The sequence below is a fragment of the Amia ocellicauda genome, chromosome 15, assembly GCF_036373705.1.
Source record: "Amia ocellicauda isolate fAmiCal2 chromosome 15, fAmiCal2.hap1, whole genome shotgun sequence".
Lineage (NCBI taxonomy): Eukaryota > Metazoa > Chordata > Actinopteri > Amiiformes > Amiidae > Amia > Amia ocellicauda.
In genome coordinates this window covers 18,290,935-18,309,004 of record NC_089864.1, presented here as the reverse complement: position 1 = coordinate 18,309,004, position 18,070 = coordinate 18,290,935, and the positions used below count along the sequence as shown (strand labels likewise).

At 34.9% G+C, this 18,070-nt stretch overlaps 1 protein-coding gene across 1 annotated transcript in view; it reads right to left on the bottom strand.

Moving 5' to 3' along the window:
* Nucleotides 1-2,738: 2,738 nt before the first annotated feature.
* Nucleotides 2,739-18,070, bottom strand: part of tmtc2a (transmembrane O-mannosyltransferase targeting cadherins 2a) — a 116,998-nt gene continuing 101,666 nt past the window's right edge. The window contains exons 11-12 of the mRNA XM_066723639.1: nucleotides 13,914-13,977; nucleotides 2,739-6,328 (exon numbers count right to left, since the gene is read on the bottom strand). Of these exons, the coding sequence (XP_066579736.1) occupies nucleotides 6,149-6,328; nucleotides 13,914-13,977 (244 nt within the window). The 3' untranslated portion in view covers nucleotides 2,739-6,148. The remainder of the gene's footprint in view (nucleotides 6,329-13,913; nucleotides 13,978-18,070) is intronic.

The window sequence follows — 18,070 nt, the reverse complement described above, 5'->3', positions numbered from 1 at the left end:
GAACAAAATGCTAGTTTCGCTCAATCACTGAATCAAAACATGACTGAACATTCTGTAAAAAAATGTTTATGCTCCAGGAAACTGAGGAATAATCTGAAACCAGATAATGACTCAAAATATTAAGGACCTGGGAAATGCAACTATTGTTAGTTACTCATTATTTAAAACTTGATGATGATTACACAAATATGTAGCAGAGAGCTCTAGTCAAAACATGTTTTTTAATATGATTAAAAATAGAAATCTTCATAGTAATACAATTAATTATAATCTATAAATAAATATATGTAATTCAAAAATACATATACAGACACACATTTAATTGTATTTGATAGTATTCATATCCTTCATCTGAAACAGTTATGTGATTAATTTAGATAAAGATTGTTCATATATTGCTTTTTTATGAGTTACCATTTCAGAGTCCGTTGAACAATGATTTAGCCTAAAGATATTTAAATACATCAACTGTAAGCTGATATATCAGGCAAGACATTCACATCAGTACTACATCTTCCCTAGTTAGAGGATATGATAGTGGCCTGAGTTTGTGTAGAAGGGAGTTTGTTCAGCAGTGTTTTTAGGACATTTTATGTAAAACATGATGTAAAAAATGAAAGTCAATCAAACTAAAACAATATTCTTTCAGAGCTTTTATACACAAGAAAACAGTCCTCTTCCTTTCTTATAACTTTCTTTTGTTGCATCTCTTCTTCTCAGGAGTATCTGCAGGCTAACACCTTAACAAAAGCCTCTCCCCTTCCTAGCCACAGGTATTTGAGACAAACAATAAACAAACATTTTAACACAAATGAATGGTTTTAATGAAACATCACGTAATATGTAGTAATTATATAGTAATTATATGTAAGTATATATATTATATATACACAGCTCTGGAAAAAATTAAGAGACCACTCCAATGTTACGTGGTCTTTAATTTTTTTCCAGAGCTCTATATAAAATACATTTATATAACATTTTGAGATTAATAACACAAGCCTGTTTATCAATATATTTAACTTTTATCAGTGACATATGTATGGAATTTTCTTTTACTAAGCAGTGCTAACTTAAGCTGAGCATGACAACCTGTATCCAACATAAAATCCTATAAAACACTGCATATATTTTTGGGAAACAGATTGAGGTTAGTAAACAATTAAGCTAATGACTGTGTTTTACTGGTCTCTGGAAAACCCTTAACAAGCTAATTCTGTTTTTGTAATTGAAAACATAAAATAGGAAAAAACTGTTCCTATCCCATGCATATTTCTTCAACGTGGTCTTTCTCAGCATGTTGCTATGGAAACTAAGTTATAGAACAGGTAAAAATGAAAAATAAGCCTTTTAAATTAATAATTCATGGTTTTCAAAACCTTATAGACTGTAGAGTTTCACCATCTGTTAAATCGCTGTATATGAGAAAAGCCTTTCCATATAGTACACCGTAGTAATCCAGAACAAGCGGACCAATTTATAATGAAGGGCAAAATGCATTGTGGGATACAATAATTAATTTAGAAATTATGCCCATTATTGTAAAGTGTTACCACTATTTGTATTAAAACCTACAATCGTTGTACAACTGTTATAAACTCAAACTGTTCATTTTCCACATTGTGTTTGCCAAATGTTCACTACAATTAATGAGATGCACATTTACAATAGAATATCCTAGGTGAATGTACATTCACGGAGTCCTGCTGTTCCTCACATGTATAATCCCTAACCCCACACCGACTCGGTTAACCTGTCCCTAACATTGTGATACATGTGATTAACAGCAGATCTCTGATGAAGTGCATCATGTATTCAAACATCCATTCATTAAGAATTGGTCCCATTTATTCTAAAGTGTGGCTCCTTTACTCCAAGTGACATCCAATTCAAATTAGGAGCTGCATATGACCTCGCCCAAACTACACAGAAAACTGAATATTTATGCTAGCATTCCCCAGTAGTGTACACTTTTCCAAGTGGTGTGCAGACATCCAGACAAATCCAGATGTTTGCACTGTGCGACTGGAGTGAAAAAGTTATGTATTTTATTCAGAATGAGTTATAGGGCTTTTTACTGATACATTACCAGATATTTACTGGGGTCATTATCCACTGTATTAAAGTGAAACAAACAATGATGACATTGAACAATGAACTTCTATTTTTGCCAACGATGTTCAACCAAACTCGCTTTCAGTAGTTTACAACACCACTTTTGGGTTGGGTTTTGGCTTTACTTGCCTGGCCGAGGGGAACGACAGCCTGGCAGAATGGGTGGGACAGCCGGACTCCGAGGAATGAGCCAAGGCTGTTGGGATTGGGGAAGAGGTGGGATGCCAAACAGCGAACGCTAGGGGTGTGCATTATAAGCAGGTATTTAAAGTTGATCGAGCTAAGTGAATGGGTGGAATTGGGGTTGATAACTCCCAAATTTAAATTATAAATTCCACTTATCAGTACAATTTGTCTTAAGTTGTGCAACTCAACACTTTTGTTTACAGCTGAATTGACAGCTATAATAATTGGTCTAACTAATGGTGCAGTTGTGTTCAATGTTAGACATATGTATTGATTTTGTCTACGCCACGCTCTTTGCTGGAAATAGATGACAAGTAAAGTCATATTTTATATAATCTCTCATTATCTACCCTCACTATAGTGTTTGATTTTTGTAGACATAAAGACCACATTTCAGTCTTGTATTATTATCACAAAAAACACTCACAGTCTCCAAATGAAAGCATGTTACCATTTCTTTATTGTGGAAAAAAAACAACCAAACCAACAAACAAACAAACAAACAAAAAAACATCTGGGAAGCCTAATCTGGCACATAATTATTTTCTTTTATATTACAAAAGGAAAGGCTACAAATCTTGATAATTTATACAAATACAACCATTTTCAAAAAATAAAACTTTTAATTTAGTAAACTGTCCTTGTGCTCCGTAAGCACTGTCTGCAATAACCCACCATTTGAAATCCCTGAGCAGAGACACATATTGTAACATTTAACTGTTTTTTTTTTTTATTATTATTATTTTCTCTGTTTAAATAGTTTCTCCACAAGAAGAATTAGCAAGTTATCTAAGCAGTGCCATGGGTATCCCACAGTGGCAACTAGGTTAAATATTTCACTCGGTGACAGACCCAGCTATCATTGCTACGTACAACACAGTGTTGGTACAAACTCAAACCATTACTACAGCCGCACATGACAGATGAACATTGATGCTTTGTTCAAAATATTGAAAAAACGTAGGAGACTGATAATGATTTGAAAGAGTAACACAATGTTCAAGAAAACATAAAATAAAATACATATATTCATGGCTTACGAGACCTTCTGAAGGTCAGGCAATGATGATGTTCATTTGTAAATATGAGTCTCACTGTGGTTGTTATTGACTGGGTAGCAACAGTAATCTTCTTAGCATCCATTTTTCTATTTTTATAGTAAAACAAAACCTAATTAATAAATGAAAGTATTTGTTTGGCGCAAAATAATAAAAGCTAAACCAATAACATTCTAAGTATCTAGGACATCTCTCGTCAACATTTAAATATTTAATTTTTTGTGTAGCCATGGAAATACAGAATCCTACCAATGAAATGGGTATAACAAAAAGATTGATATACCAGCGGCTACATTGATAATGTGTGAGCAGGGCAACCTAGTGAGGAATTCAACTGAAACCAATAGCATATGTGAATAAGTCTCTGTTAGCCAACTTTTGCTGTCTTTCATGTGTACTGCAACTCAATTAGTATTAAATCAAGCTCTGTTTCCTTAATGCATAATTAACCACTTTTTATTCTACTCAAGGGAATATGCGATTTCCCATTCAAAGATGAAATTCTTTACATATAACATTTTGTTTTCGTTTATCACCAAAAAAAGACAAAACCTGTTATATAACATATGCCAACTGATAGCTACCAAACACAGAGCACTCTAAGTTAAATAAAAACACGATTACACTGATTAAAAGCATACATAAAACCCCTTTTTGTTTTGTTGCAATGTTAAGCAATTAAGTATAAATGTGTGTTTTGTACTATTATTAGGAGCTTGATAGTTGCACAGTTAAAAGGACATCTCAACTGTGTATATTGGCCAAACATTGGCTAAGGTCTACCCAAGCAGTGGATCTTTTCTGTATATTTAATAAAATACATAAACTGAGATGCAGCAAAAAGTGAAGTGTATAGACAAAATGATATTTTGAATGACAAAGCAGTCACACTTCCAGATGTATATTTGTGGTTGGCAACGTTGCAGGTGCACTTCACTGGCAAGCTTCAATATAATGCAGCCTTTGTATATATTAAGGTTTATTTATACACATGGATACAATGAATTAACAATAACAACATAGCAATAGACATTTAAAGAATCCCTTATATTTATATATATAAAATAATTCTATGGTTGTGCATTATTAAAGGAGTGCAACAGTTGTACAGCTATTTGGTTAGGATTGTAATCAGTCATGGCTTAAGACTCCACTGTCATTAAGCTAGCTATGCTAAGAAATCGTTAAGATTAAAACATATTAACCCTTCAGCTCTATATACCCATTAAAACAACCTGGCAGATTCCATGACATCTTATGGGGGGGTTAGAAAATGGAGTAAGATTACAATAATTCCCTTTTTAGCTTTTTGTTTTTTTAAGAGGAAGTGCACAAACTGAAGTGACTTGTTTGGCTTATTCAAGTCTAATTCATTTTGTGATGGGTGATTATATGCCATGTCCTTTGTTTCTAATGATGAAATAAGGCAAAGTGGAGCAATCACATAAAACTACATTTTAAAAGTGATGTAACCTGTCTTCCTTTCTTTTTTCCTCCCAACTAATTCTAAACTATTTTCATTGATAAAATATATATTTTTTGGCAATGTATGTATTAATTGTGCATCTACAAAAATGGGAACCATTTCCTCACCTCAAGCAGTGGATAGATCTGGAATTTCTTCATAAAAATAAGACATCAATTAGATAAATCCACATCCTCCAATCAATCAATTTTATGCAGACTGTATAAAATGTAGGTAACTGGAAAATGTTCACAGTATGTTACTGGGACAGTGTCCCTTTGAACTCAATTTATGCATAAACTTTGGATATGTGTTTGTAGTTTTACATCCACTGACATAATAATCTGTGCTCCACATGTAGACTGAAAAGTGTATAAAGCCAATGGCGACTGTTTGGACAGTAATTGACAAATATATTTAGTTTTTAATTGTATGTTTCTTTAAAAGATTGTGACTACAGCATTTTACAGAAATTGTTATATATAATTTAAAGTGTTCTGCTTACTTGAATCATTTAACATGTTTTATTCATTTTATGAAAGACCCCCTGCTTTCGAAAGAGTCATATTTTGTTTCTACTAATTCTGATTGGATAACAGGAGAGGATATGGAGCTGCATATGACTTTGTTCCTGTTATTAAAGCTTGGAGTTCTCAAATTTGAACCAACTAAACTATTTTATACACAAAATCCCTTAAAGGACACCATTTTTAAAATCAAGAGCAGCAGTCTCTGGTAAGATTTTAGTATCATGGGCATATAGTTCTTGCGTGGGTTTTCAATGCTATCTAGGAAATGACAGGAGCACCCACCAATGGCTAACATATTCGAGGAAACCATCAAAACTGACAAGTACTCAGTTGCATTCATGAAATCATAGTTTTTGAGATTAACTAGCATTCTAGGAAATTACAAACAGACCTAACTTTACTATTGCACTCCTGGGTTTTAATTTGAGCTCATTGTTTTTCCATCTTGCACTGCCCCAGGACAAGTAATGCCTCAAGAGAACTAAGCATCAATTACTAATTAATATCAACTTTACCACAAGACTTCAAGTATGCAGCTATGTCCGGCTTCAAGTTAAGTGCTCTGGTTAAAAACACAGTTTCTGGGAGGGCATCTTGCTATGGTTTTGACAGCTCTATAAACCTTCAGGGCCCCCCACCGTTACAGCATCTCATGAAGAAATCCATTACCGAGTAATATTTTGACACCTTGTATGGTTCATTTACCAGATCAACGCAATTAAGTGGATGACTTAGTTTTTTGTCTACATGTTGACTTTTCCTTCACTCGTTTCCATGTGGATCCGAGGCTGGTGTCATGTGCCCATGATCTTCAGGCCCTGCTTTTCCATGATGTTCCACAGCTTGCGAAGGTTCGACTGGGTAATGATGTCATCTGGCTTGAGTTGAAGAGCTCGAAGGTAATTGGCCTCGGCCTCCTGCAGCTTCCCATTGAGGTGAAGGATGGCCCCGAGATTCATCAAGGCAGCTGGGTACTGGAAGAAAAGGCTTTCATATCAATGCCACTCCTGGAATGAAGTTGTAAACCAACTTCAATCCTATACGCAAGTTGTAATATCATTTTATACATTCACTACACTGTGTAACACAACCTCTGTTCTGAAGTTAAATAAGTTGCAACTCTGTGGAGAAAAAGGACTCTCAAACTTATTGTGTATGAAGTACACATTCGAGCCATGGAAAATTCTGTGGCTATAAGTTTCTCTGGATCTATTTTTCTGCTGGTGCCACCGGGGGAAATTCTCAACTCCCTGTGGGGCAGATTTGTTGTTGTTGTTGTTGTTGTTGTTGTGCAGTGTTGTAAAACTAAAATAAATATATGACTGAAATTCAAAGTTAAAATCAATAATAACACAAATTATTCAGCAAAAAGCACCAGCGATAGAGGATTGAGGAGAAGAGATGATATCCCCTGAGCAAAAGTTTTGTTCTTACATATAAATGCAAAGTAAACATTGTGTCCAGCGAAAATAAGTGGAGAAGGGGGATTTGAAAACAAGTGCAATACCTGGAGACAGTGCTCAGCTGTGGAGATTTATATTCATAGACACAGCCATACAAAACTGCCTCTTATGTAAATTATAGCTGATGGGAATTTAACCATCTGATGGTTTGCTTTGCCTCACAAAGCTTGGAGCAGTTTTATTGGAGGTCAAGCCATTTTGAGATCCCTGTCCACTCCCCCACAGTTGCATAACGACTCTTCATAAAATGCATCATTGTCTTCATAATATTACAATATGTATATTGATGAATTACCTGCTGTTAAAGTGAGCTTCAATTAGGTTTGGTAACACAATTGCAGAGTGCGTATGTAATTCATATTCTCTGTCAGATTAAAATGCCTGTCATCAACAGACCTTAGTGGTACTGACCGTGAGTTATGAAACTCATAAACCATGTATACTGTGTATCTTACAAATAATAAACGCAAACAGTAGGAATGCTAAAAGGGAGGTGACAAGGCCAACAGTTTGCCATATTAAAGGCACAGCTTTTGGTGGGGTGTGTAAAAACAATCAATCTGTAAAATGAGGGATTCAATATCATATATATATACATTTTTTAAAAATCGAATACTTGTGTTGTATAAATAAGTTCTGTGGAGAATATAATGTGCATATAATTTGCATTTGTAAAGATGTGGTTGCCCCATAGGACCAGAAATATGTAATTACAGGAATGCCATGTGGTTTTACAGAATGACACGCATGACTAAATGTGCCTTAGTCATCTTAAGCCACCGCAAAGCTTTGCTGAAAATAGTTTTAGTAACAGAAGCACAAAGCATGTAAATCCACATAGTATGCAAAGCTAAAAAATAAATACATTGAATGTTGAATGAGAAAATGATTGCTGGTGGTGTACTGATCCTGTTAAAAACTATAAACATAAACGAGTCAGAGTATAAAACCAAAATGTTTTTTATGTTAGATCAAGTATTTTCCACCAAACCATAAGCACATAATATAGATAACATATTCACAAGATTTATAAAGGATATATGGCTGGTACATAAATATGTGTGAAGTTTTTTGAGGTGGGGAGGCAGAGGTGTAACTCATTGCTCTTTATTGTATCAAACATTTGCTAGTGTCAAAAACAGATACTCTTACAGTCAAAAATGCAAGACCCAAACACAGTTTCAAAATTCTAAATTAAATGTATTAAATGTAAGATCATTTTAAAGCATCCCAGAGCGATCCAAAACGTTCTGAAGTGTCGCCATAAGTTTGGTCTCTTTACCCAAGCTGTGCAGACCACAAACGCAGCCGCGCGCAACTGGTGTTTTGGGGAGGAAGCCGAGGCGTTTGCCCAGCCGGTCCACTCAGAGTTTTGCCTTTGTGAAGCAACATCTTTGGCTTCTGCTTGAATTCACATTATAGAGCCTTGACAATGCGTTCCTGGTGGCCTTGGAGGAAAGATGTCTTAATGATTAGCATTGTCCTTATTCTCAATTGAAAATATATAGTCTCTTTTTATTTTATAGTGTTTTACATCTATGTACATTTAATAAATATCCCCTGATATGATGTTGTAACTGTATAAAGTATAATATATATAAGTATAAGTGTAATAGAGGTGTATAAAATATGGTGTGAGTAATGCAAATCTTCACATTTCCATTGGTTGCTATGTGATAATGCTCCGCTAATTGTGCAAATCTCGTCTGTGAAGTTTTCCAGGAATGCAACTCTCACATATACTTTCTGGAGACTAAATTCTATATGGAAAATCCATCTACACACACTCATATGAAGGTAAGTTTCTTATATGGTTTGAGACAGTTGCCAGCTACTACAATTGGCAGGTAGGTTTAAACTCCTCTTGTAACAACTACTTTTGAAAAGCGTTTACTGGAAGAAGTGAATTTCAAATGTAGACCTATGTAAGAAAACCACAAGCCAGATAATTGAAGAGAAAATCTAACAAGATGTCCTGAATGGCATGCCAAGGATGGATACCACAAGGACAGTGACAAACAGGCCCAAAACAATATCATGCTGGGAGAAAGAAATTATTGGCTGAATATGGGAGCTGAATAGGTCAACAAAGATGGATCCAGATGGCAGAAGCAAATGAATAAAAATAATAAGATTCCTGGTATTCTAAATACTGTTTAAACATTGGTTCTGATTTATTTTGGAAATGTTCATATGGAAAGAAACAAACATATGCTTTGTAACTTTTACCATTTCTTCTTGATCTCTCTAAGGTTTCCCTTCAGTACCCTTTTGTGCAAATACAGTAAAAGTGAGTTCCTAAAGTTCAATGGATAATGTATATAATGTTTCAAAGCAGTCTGACTTAGGTATTTCCTAGCTCTGCACCCCAAGGCTTTTTTACAGTACGCATCTTTATATATATATGCGTTCACCAAAGGTGAAGTTTGATGTTGTCCTCTTGAGGATCTCAAACATGTTGAAAACTTAAAATACCTTGTCCTCGTGGAGCTCAATTTTAAAAATCAAAGTGCTTTTGCAAGTATAGCATTGTCCCTTACAAGGCCCTGTAGAGGATTCTTCAAACTACAAGCAGAAACATTTTTTTTAAATTGATGAAATGGTAAATCAAGGTTGGTATGATGAAAAAATGTCTAATTGTCAGTTAGCTACATGTTTTCCCTTCATGTTTTAAAAATGTTTTTTCCCAGCCTTTCGGATTTTTTTTTTATTACCCACCACTGGTGTGAGATATCTCAATAGCAGAGCGAATGAGGCCAGCCTGTGTTCAATTAAAGCTCTTAGGCGACGTGCCAAAATCCTGGCAGTGTCCTGCTGTGGGACAGTGAACTTCAGCGATTTTACGTGGGATTCAAACTTAAACTTATGTCAATAGCTGGGTCAGAATTATGCCTGGAGATCATTTTCTTCCAGGTTCCAAAATTGTACTCATAATTCACTGGAGTATACACGCCTCTCCAGTCAAACATCAAAACCCCAAAATGATGAGAAAGAACAGAGCCTCATAATTTGGCATTTCAAATGGACAACCAGATATTGTAAGAGACAAAAACGTCTAACAACAGATTAACGACTGGTGCTAAAATTGTCAGTAAAGTACCTTAAACTACAGTGAGATTCAACAGAATATACTTAAAATCAATCTACATTTTGCACCTTATCTTTATTTTACACTACAAATACATACACATGTATATTTGTGTCAGTAAACACATCTGCTAACCTACTTAGGTGTTATGAATCCTGATAACTAAAAAGGCACAATTAATTACATTAATGTATGAAACTTCATGTCATGATCTATTACATGCGTTAGAGATTATAGTTTACAGTAAACCTGGAGAGCAGGATTTCAGTAAATCAAACAGCAGGACAACTGCTTCCTCTGCATTGAATTTGGAGCTCAGTACTTCCCAGGTGTTTTGGGAATGTTAACGGCTGCAACAGATCATGAAAGTAGCGTACGATAACAATGCATAATTGCCAAAACCAAAGACAATTGAATAAGTGGCAACAGTCTGGAGAATGCAAAGATGAGAGGCAATACAATAAACAAACAAAAACTCATCAGCTTGGATTAGACAAATACTAGATTAGTATTTGTTTGTTTGTATTCATCAGCAACTCCAAGAATGAGCTACTGTACCATTCAGACACAAGCCTGGCTCCATCCATCACAGTTAAGACAACTGAATTGGGGTTTATTTGTTTAGCCTGTGGGTACAGTTGTCACCCACTGTCCAATGAGTGAGTGTGTTTTTCAAGGGCACAATTTAATTAAACCTGCTTATCGTAGTGTCAATATGAAATTGGCCAGATTTGACCTAAAGAGTTTACACCCTTCCACAAAATCACAGCAAATCATAACAGTAGAGATTGCTGCCAAACGAATTCCAGGCTCAGGACAAGAACTTCCAGGTCAAGATACTTTCACAGGATCACAAATCCACCTTGAGGTGGTGAGACCAAAATTCAGGGAATCTGCTGTTTTTTCTTCTAATGCTGCTCCGGCAAATCTTCAAAGAGCCCGCCTTCCCCTCCCCTTCCTCTGGCATGCAGTAATGGGAGTACCAACAGATGTGGAGTAAATTAGATGGGCTCTGAAGAAACAGCTGCTTAAAATCCAAACCGAACAGAGAGAGAATGTCTAGCTTTAAGTATTTGATGTCACAGTAAATAAAAAAAATAAAGAAAATAATAAAAGGTTTAATTATCGAGCAATCGTAAATACTGCACATACCATTCATAAATGGTAACGAAAGAAATGCAAGCAAATCTCCATCCAGCTCAGTTTATAGACGGGAAAAGTGGGAGAGAAGATTTTCAGCATTAGATTTAAAGAGCACAGCAGCTCCTGCTAAAATTGAACTGACACATGTGCTCAATAAAAAATCTATAGTTTCAAAGGAAGTGGAAGTCAATGTATACTGTAAAATAGGAGGGAACCAGAAAATACATCTCACCTACTGGTATGTAGTAAAACAAAGACTTAGACACATTAAACTCAATAATATAAACTGTATTAATAAGCAAAACAAATGAAATGGAACTCAAATTCTTTACTTATAGCGATAATAAATATAGAAAAATGCAATACTTTCATACGAAAACTCACTTATTTTAAGATTTAGATTATTTTAGTCCAAACTGAGGAAAACAAACCTGCTTATTCTTTGAAATTTAAATTGTTTGTTTTGATGAGTTTTAATGATGGGTAATTGTAAGTAGTTACAACAATTAAGTCTTCTGTTTTAGCCCCGAACAGTGAAGCTAATCAAAGGAAACAAAACTGCAGGGCCTGTCTGTTGCCAGCACTAAACTCTATTGGATCACAACTGTGACCTTAAGTTTGAGAGGGTAATTTTATATCTGTTTCTTCCGACTTGTCCACTCAGCTAATCTTGTTTTTTACAAAAGTAAATGCTGAGTTGAAGGTTACAAACTGATTTATAGCACTGAGCTGACCACAGACTGACAGCTGGGGCACATACTGTAAGAGTTTAGGCTTAAGTGAAGATTTCTGGAAACATGAATTATGCTAAGCCTATGTAAAAAACCTATGTAAGTGAGGGTCCAGATATCTTTTACGAGGCTGGTGTTAAAATAAAATTATAAAAAGTGTTAAATGTGTTTTAATTAAAGAACTGGAGTGTAGAATGTTACTGAACATTTAGATTATATCATTATTATTACATATCAGATATATTGTACCCAAAACAACTCTCAAATGTATGGCATTTCATATTGTAGAACACAATGTAAACATATTATTACAAAAAACCTGGTCTTCTCTAGATATTGGATACGTTTCAAAAAAAGAAAAAGTAATACAACTAAAGAAGGTTTTTGTTGGTTCCTCTTTTACAGGCATTTCCTTGTACAATCCCAGGATCACATTCACCCATTTTAAATGATAAATGCCATTTAATTACAATTCCCAGCGTCCTTTCATAGCTCAATACAATGACACGAACACTTATGGACTTCAAAAATGTTTTATGATCATTCAATTGATTGAGAAAGACTAAGCTAAAACCAATGGATTCAATGTGTAAAGCAATAATGAGGGAATTTTACTGTGCTTAATAAAACAACAAGATAGGGATGCTCAAACAGTTTATATATATATATATAATGAGAAATGGGTCACTTATATTTCCAAGTAATTGGTAAAATATATGAATGCTGAAATTGAGAAAAGGTAAACTTTGTTAAAATATGAAAAGCAGATAAAGTAAAAATCGGTGCCACCTGGCTACAGAAATGTGTGAACATTATAATAAAAAGTATAAAACTAAAAAGACGATTTGTCTTAGCACTGTTGGTGGCCTGCCTGGTACATCTATTTCCCGGAGCTGCGCCTAAAAGTAGTCATCCCCCCCACAGTGCCACAATATCTCTCTCTCTCTATCTATATCTGTCTCCATCTCTCTATATCTATGTATGTTCTGGGTAAATCAGTTCTACCTTTCCACCTATTTCCAGTAAACAGTGGCATTACAGGACTGTTTGAAATCTAAATGTCATATTTAACACATACATAATATGAATAACTAAATATTATTTACAGATTTATTCAACTAAAAATAAATTACTTAAAAGAGAAGTTTCTTAAGTGCAGAATTTTCCAAAACCTAAAAGCACAATGTATGACTCAGTATTGGGTTCGTGCTCTGCTTTCAAGCATACTGGTTGATTTTTTTGCAGAGGAACACCGTGCCCTTCCTCCCACACCTTCTCAGGTATTGCAGACAGCCGATATAATTATAGCTGCAGGTTTAGAAATCACCCAACTAAAGCCCAAACTCACTGCTGGAGCCTGAGACACCCACAGGAACACAGATTATTAGAGAAGGACTGTGATGATCTTGAAAGTGCTTTCCAAAACAATTCAAGCAAATAGAAACGGAATTATAATAATAATAATGGTATAAACCGTTCTTTTAACTATAAATAACAACCTTAATGGTTTCAATTTCTAACCTCCATATAAATGTAAGAAAAAGTGTTACAAGGTCTGAAAAGGGCTCAAGGATAAATGTTGGTTTAAAAAAATTAAGTAATGCATGCTGAACAATTTTTTTTGTTCATGGTCAATTGACATTTTCATTATGGGCAAGTCACAGCAATACCCTTTGCAAACTAACGAGATTAAACGATTTTATGAGATTCACTAACTGCACTGTGAAAAATGGAAATGTACCTGCAAGATAAGGTCCCTCGCTCTTTCATTTACAAAGATAGATGGTGTATTTTCTTACCTACTCTAATAAGGTATAAAAGCCTTATTATCATCTTAAATCAGAAAACCCATGAGAGTCATTATTACACGTTTTGCAAATATTGCTCCCCCTAAAAGTGATTATTCCCTCCTGAGAAGTGTGTGATTGATTATCTGCAAACAAAACTGGATTCCTTTGATGGTTACCATTACGTAAACTGACCCATAACATATATAGTGTTTAGGTGACAATGCATGCCATTGATAAACATCCATAGCGATATTGTACAAATGGGTAATGAATGTACCACCCAAGTCTGTAATTGATGGGAATCCATCAGTTTGAGTAATAGGGGTTATTAGCCTAATACTTACATTGGGTCTCAGGCCTGCTGCTAGTCGATAATACTTCTCAGCTGCTTCATTGAGACTGGCTTGTCTGTAAAGGGAAAAACAACACTGCCTTCATAAATGTGTTTAGCATATTAGGAGAGCAAAAAAATAACATTTCTGAACCCACCATGGAGAAGCAGTTGCTTTGAATAATGAGACCGGGTTTGAGAAGTGTGCATACATAACAGGAGGATGCTTTAAGCTCACCTTAGCACTGCCTGGATGTTTTCATTTTCCTAGGATATGACTGTTGACCCAAAGGCCTAAATAAAGGCCACTAAACAGGCAATGTCTGCGTTAAGAAAAACACTACACTGAAAGAGTACGTCACACTTTCACGTCTGGCCAAATAACCACATTGTTGTTAGAAATAAAGACATGGGTCAGGGAGGTGTCACATGAGTAAATGGAGCAAGGTGAGAAAAAACCTTAAGACTGAAGGATAAAAACAGTCAAACATATTAAAAACTGATTAAAATCTGATCACTTCAATCGTGTAAATGTAACCTTTGTAATCTTAAAATAAGGAACTCCCACCGAGCCCCAATGTTTTTGGGGCTAGCTTCATGCACAACATCTGGAGATGCAATTAAAGCTCAATGTCTGTATCGCAGCAGCCCCCTTACAGATACCAATAGGACTGAACAGAGCAGGAGGTTATCAATTAAACCCAATTAATCAATTATCCCCTCATAAATGGGGAAAATTGAAAAATTGGGTCTAATTGATAACCTCCTGCTACACAGTTCATTACTTCCCTTACAAGTATTGCTCCTTGTGCAACATTTGATAATAGATTCCATAATTTTGATATTTAAAAACTACAATTAATGTTGCTTTAAATTATGTTTAGCTTTAATATATAAACATGTTATTTCATTAACTTTTCTGTTGTTTTTCTTTTATTTCAATAGACATAAGGCTTAAAAGTATTTAAATGAAATTCCCAATTAATTAAAACTAGTTTTGGGTTTGCATTCTAGCTTTGTGTACTCATTCCTCAAAAGGGATTACTTAGTCAGCTAAATTAAAAAGAAACTGCCCATGCTTTCAGTTAATTAATCCAGATTGGTTATTGTCTATATTAAGCACACATGTCTAATGAAGTTGTTAAAATCCTAAAAGAAAAAACATAATGACGATGGAGGCTAATTATTTCAATATGGGGAAGAAAAAAAACAAGAAACAGTAGCTTAACAGCCTTTCAAAATTGAAGACTGTGTCTTCATTAAGATTCACTGTTGCATTGAAAGCATTGGGTTGGATATAAACACTATATATATAGTGCCAGTTGAGCTTACCACATTTCTCTCTTCCTCTACTAAGAAAAAGGTTCTTTATTGCCATAATCTTAATGTAACTACCTTCACAATGGCAGGATTTCACCTGAACTGTAAACATTTTTTTATGACTTGTCTTGAACTCAAACAAAGAATGCCCCAATACTTGGCTTAAATTAATAACTATTCATAGAAATAGTCAGCCATTGCAAAAGTAGGTCACATTGACTGGATAGCTTAGCATGAAAATACTGTAAAAAAAGTATTTTGGGGTTTCTTTAAGCTAAACAATGTCAATAAACATCTTATCATCATCCAGGGTATTTATTATTATTATTTTGAAACACACACATTCTTTGCTTATAGATAATGACATACTTTACTAAAATAGGCCAGCAATGCATGCATATGGAATTACACAATCTAATATTTTGTTAGAAAGGGGTATAAAAACTAAATTAAACTGGTCACAGTGACCTCTGTTAGGCCTATCTGTTTAAAAGAAATATGATAATCAACTACATTCCACAGTACCACTGTCAAAACATTAAGATTAAAAGTAACTATACAGAATGGCTATGAAAAAAAATGCTAGGAGCAAACTTCAAAAAAATATGAAATGATAACGTAATTATATTTTATATTTGACAAAATTGTATCTTTATTTCTGTTTATCTGTGGTATTTCAAATAAACAAACAAAAACCATGGATGTTATTATTTATTTTTTAATAGTCAACTCTTTGCAAACAGTATCAGATGAAAGCAGTTGAATCATGGTTGTGGCTATTCTGGCATCCTAATTGCAAGTAATCAGAAGTGACTGCACATTTTTATGCCCTGAGCTCAGTTTCCGATTACAGATTTTCTTTATTTTAAGATTACTATGTGAAATAAACTATTTTATAAACTGATATACTATAGATGTTTTGAGGGATGCTGTCAGTGTGAATCACAATCATCTGCATTATTATTGGAAAGGATCTTTAAGGATACTGTTTGATCTTTCGATCTGTCCTGTCTATTAAATAATTGCATTACTTGGAACTAGAAGAATTACTTAAGGCTATAAGAACTTTCTGAATTCCCATCAGGGCTAAAGAAGAATAGGTTACAAACGTTTCCATCTGGGAAATTAAGCAATCGCTGCCTCCATCTTAAAAGGCAAAAGGACAACCGAATGAAATTGCCCATTATTTAAAGGAAAGCTGAAACACCTTAGTTGTGAACTATTGCCAAAGGGAGAGAACAAGTCTCAGCCATTTTACAAAGCATAAATACAGAATAAGGCTGAGTGTTAATTTGTATGTCTTCCAATTAAGATCATATCATACTTGTTGTAAATAATAATATATGTATTATTATTATTAGTCTCAAGTTGGGTGGGCTGGGGCAGGGTCGATGTTTAAACGGATATAAAAGCAAACTTAATTAAAAGCTGTACTGCAAAGCAACAAACATCCAATTAAATACTCAAAGGCATTTACACTGGTGACTGTGAAACGGAGTATTGGGCAATTGATTTTACTACTGGGCTTAGTTCAAATCTCTGTTGTGCAGTAGCTTAGACTGGTTTTCATGAATGCAGGGTGTTTGTACGCAAGTGTAGGTTCTGGCCAAAGAAACCTACATGCCAAATTGTCTGTCTCTTGGATGTATTGAACTGTAGAAAGAAATGGTTTCTAATTATGTTGATGCAGTAAGCTGAAATTAATGGAATAGTAATTTGTCTGCCTTGCTCGCAATTCAAAGTTGCAGCTATTGCACGGACGAGTGGTTTGATCTATAAGCCTGCGCTGAATAAGGAAAAAAGGACTCAATGCTTTTATTAGATTGGTCATTTGGTGTTAGTTATCATGAGGTAAACGGAGGCAAGAATGTGTGTGTGTGTGTGTGTGTGTGGGGGTGTTTAAATAAAAAGAAACACGAGAAGAGCTCATCTCTCTGGTCAATAATGATGCTATGATCCTCCTATCCACTTCAGAGTAACCTCCTCACAGCAGGGATTGTGGGTGGCATGGAACAGGGCGAAGCAAACTACAATGGACAGGAAGACACTTTGGCCTTGGCTAGGCCTTCATCCCAGAAACACTGCTGACTAGTTCAATGGCGATGGGAAAGAGATAAACTGGAAAGAGATCATAAGTAAATTAAAAGGGCTTCTAGGCTGAGGGATGTACTGCCATAAATCACTCTCTGTAAAACAACCCACATCTTTTTTCTCTGCTGACTGTTAGCAATTAGCCCATGCTTTATCACTACTACTCATCGAACAAATGCATAAATCAGCATATTAATGCTTTTTTAAATTGTATTATTCCTTATAGAATGGTAAAGAACTGCATGATAGAAGAGAGAAATACACAGTAGAGGCCCATGCAATATTTATTGTTAGAGAATTTGTGTGAAGGTGACCTTATACAGCCGACTGTAGAAGTGATTTATCTGTACTTCATTTAATAGTGTTTTTAATTATTTTTACAACTCATTCTCTTCAAAAACTATATTTGCTTTGTGTGAGATTTCACAACCATATTTATATTTCAATATTAGTTTTATAGGCAAATGGAAATCACTGCTGAGAGCTTCTTCCAGAACTATGCTTTTATAGTTATGGAATATGTTTTATTCATGTTCATAAATATAGGTATGGTGTTTAATGGTATGTTTTCCTTCAGTCTCCATATTACACATCGCCTACAGCAACTTTATTTTCAGAGCCCTGACATGAAGCTTTTCTAATCTTTGTCAGTGCTAATAACCATCTGGATCACAAACTGCAAGCTGTGGGATTGGATGTGTGTGTGATTAGTCCAGAGCATCTTATATATAAAATATAAAGTCTGTGAGAAACCTCCCT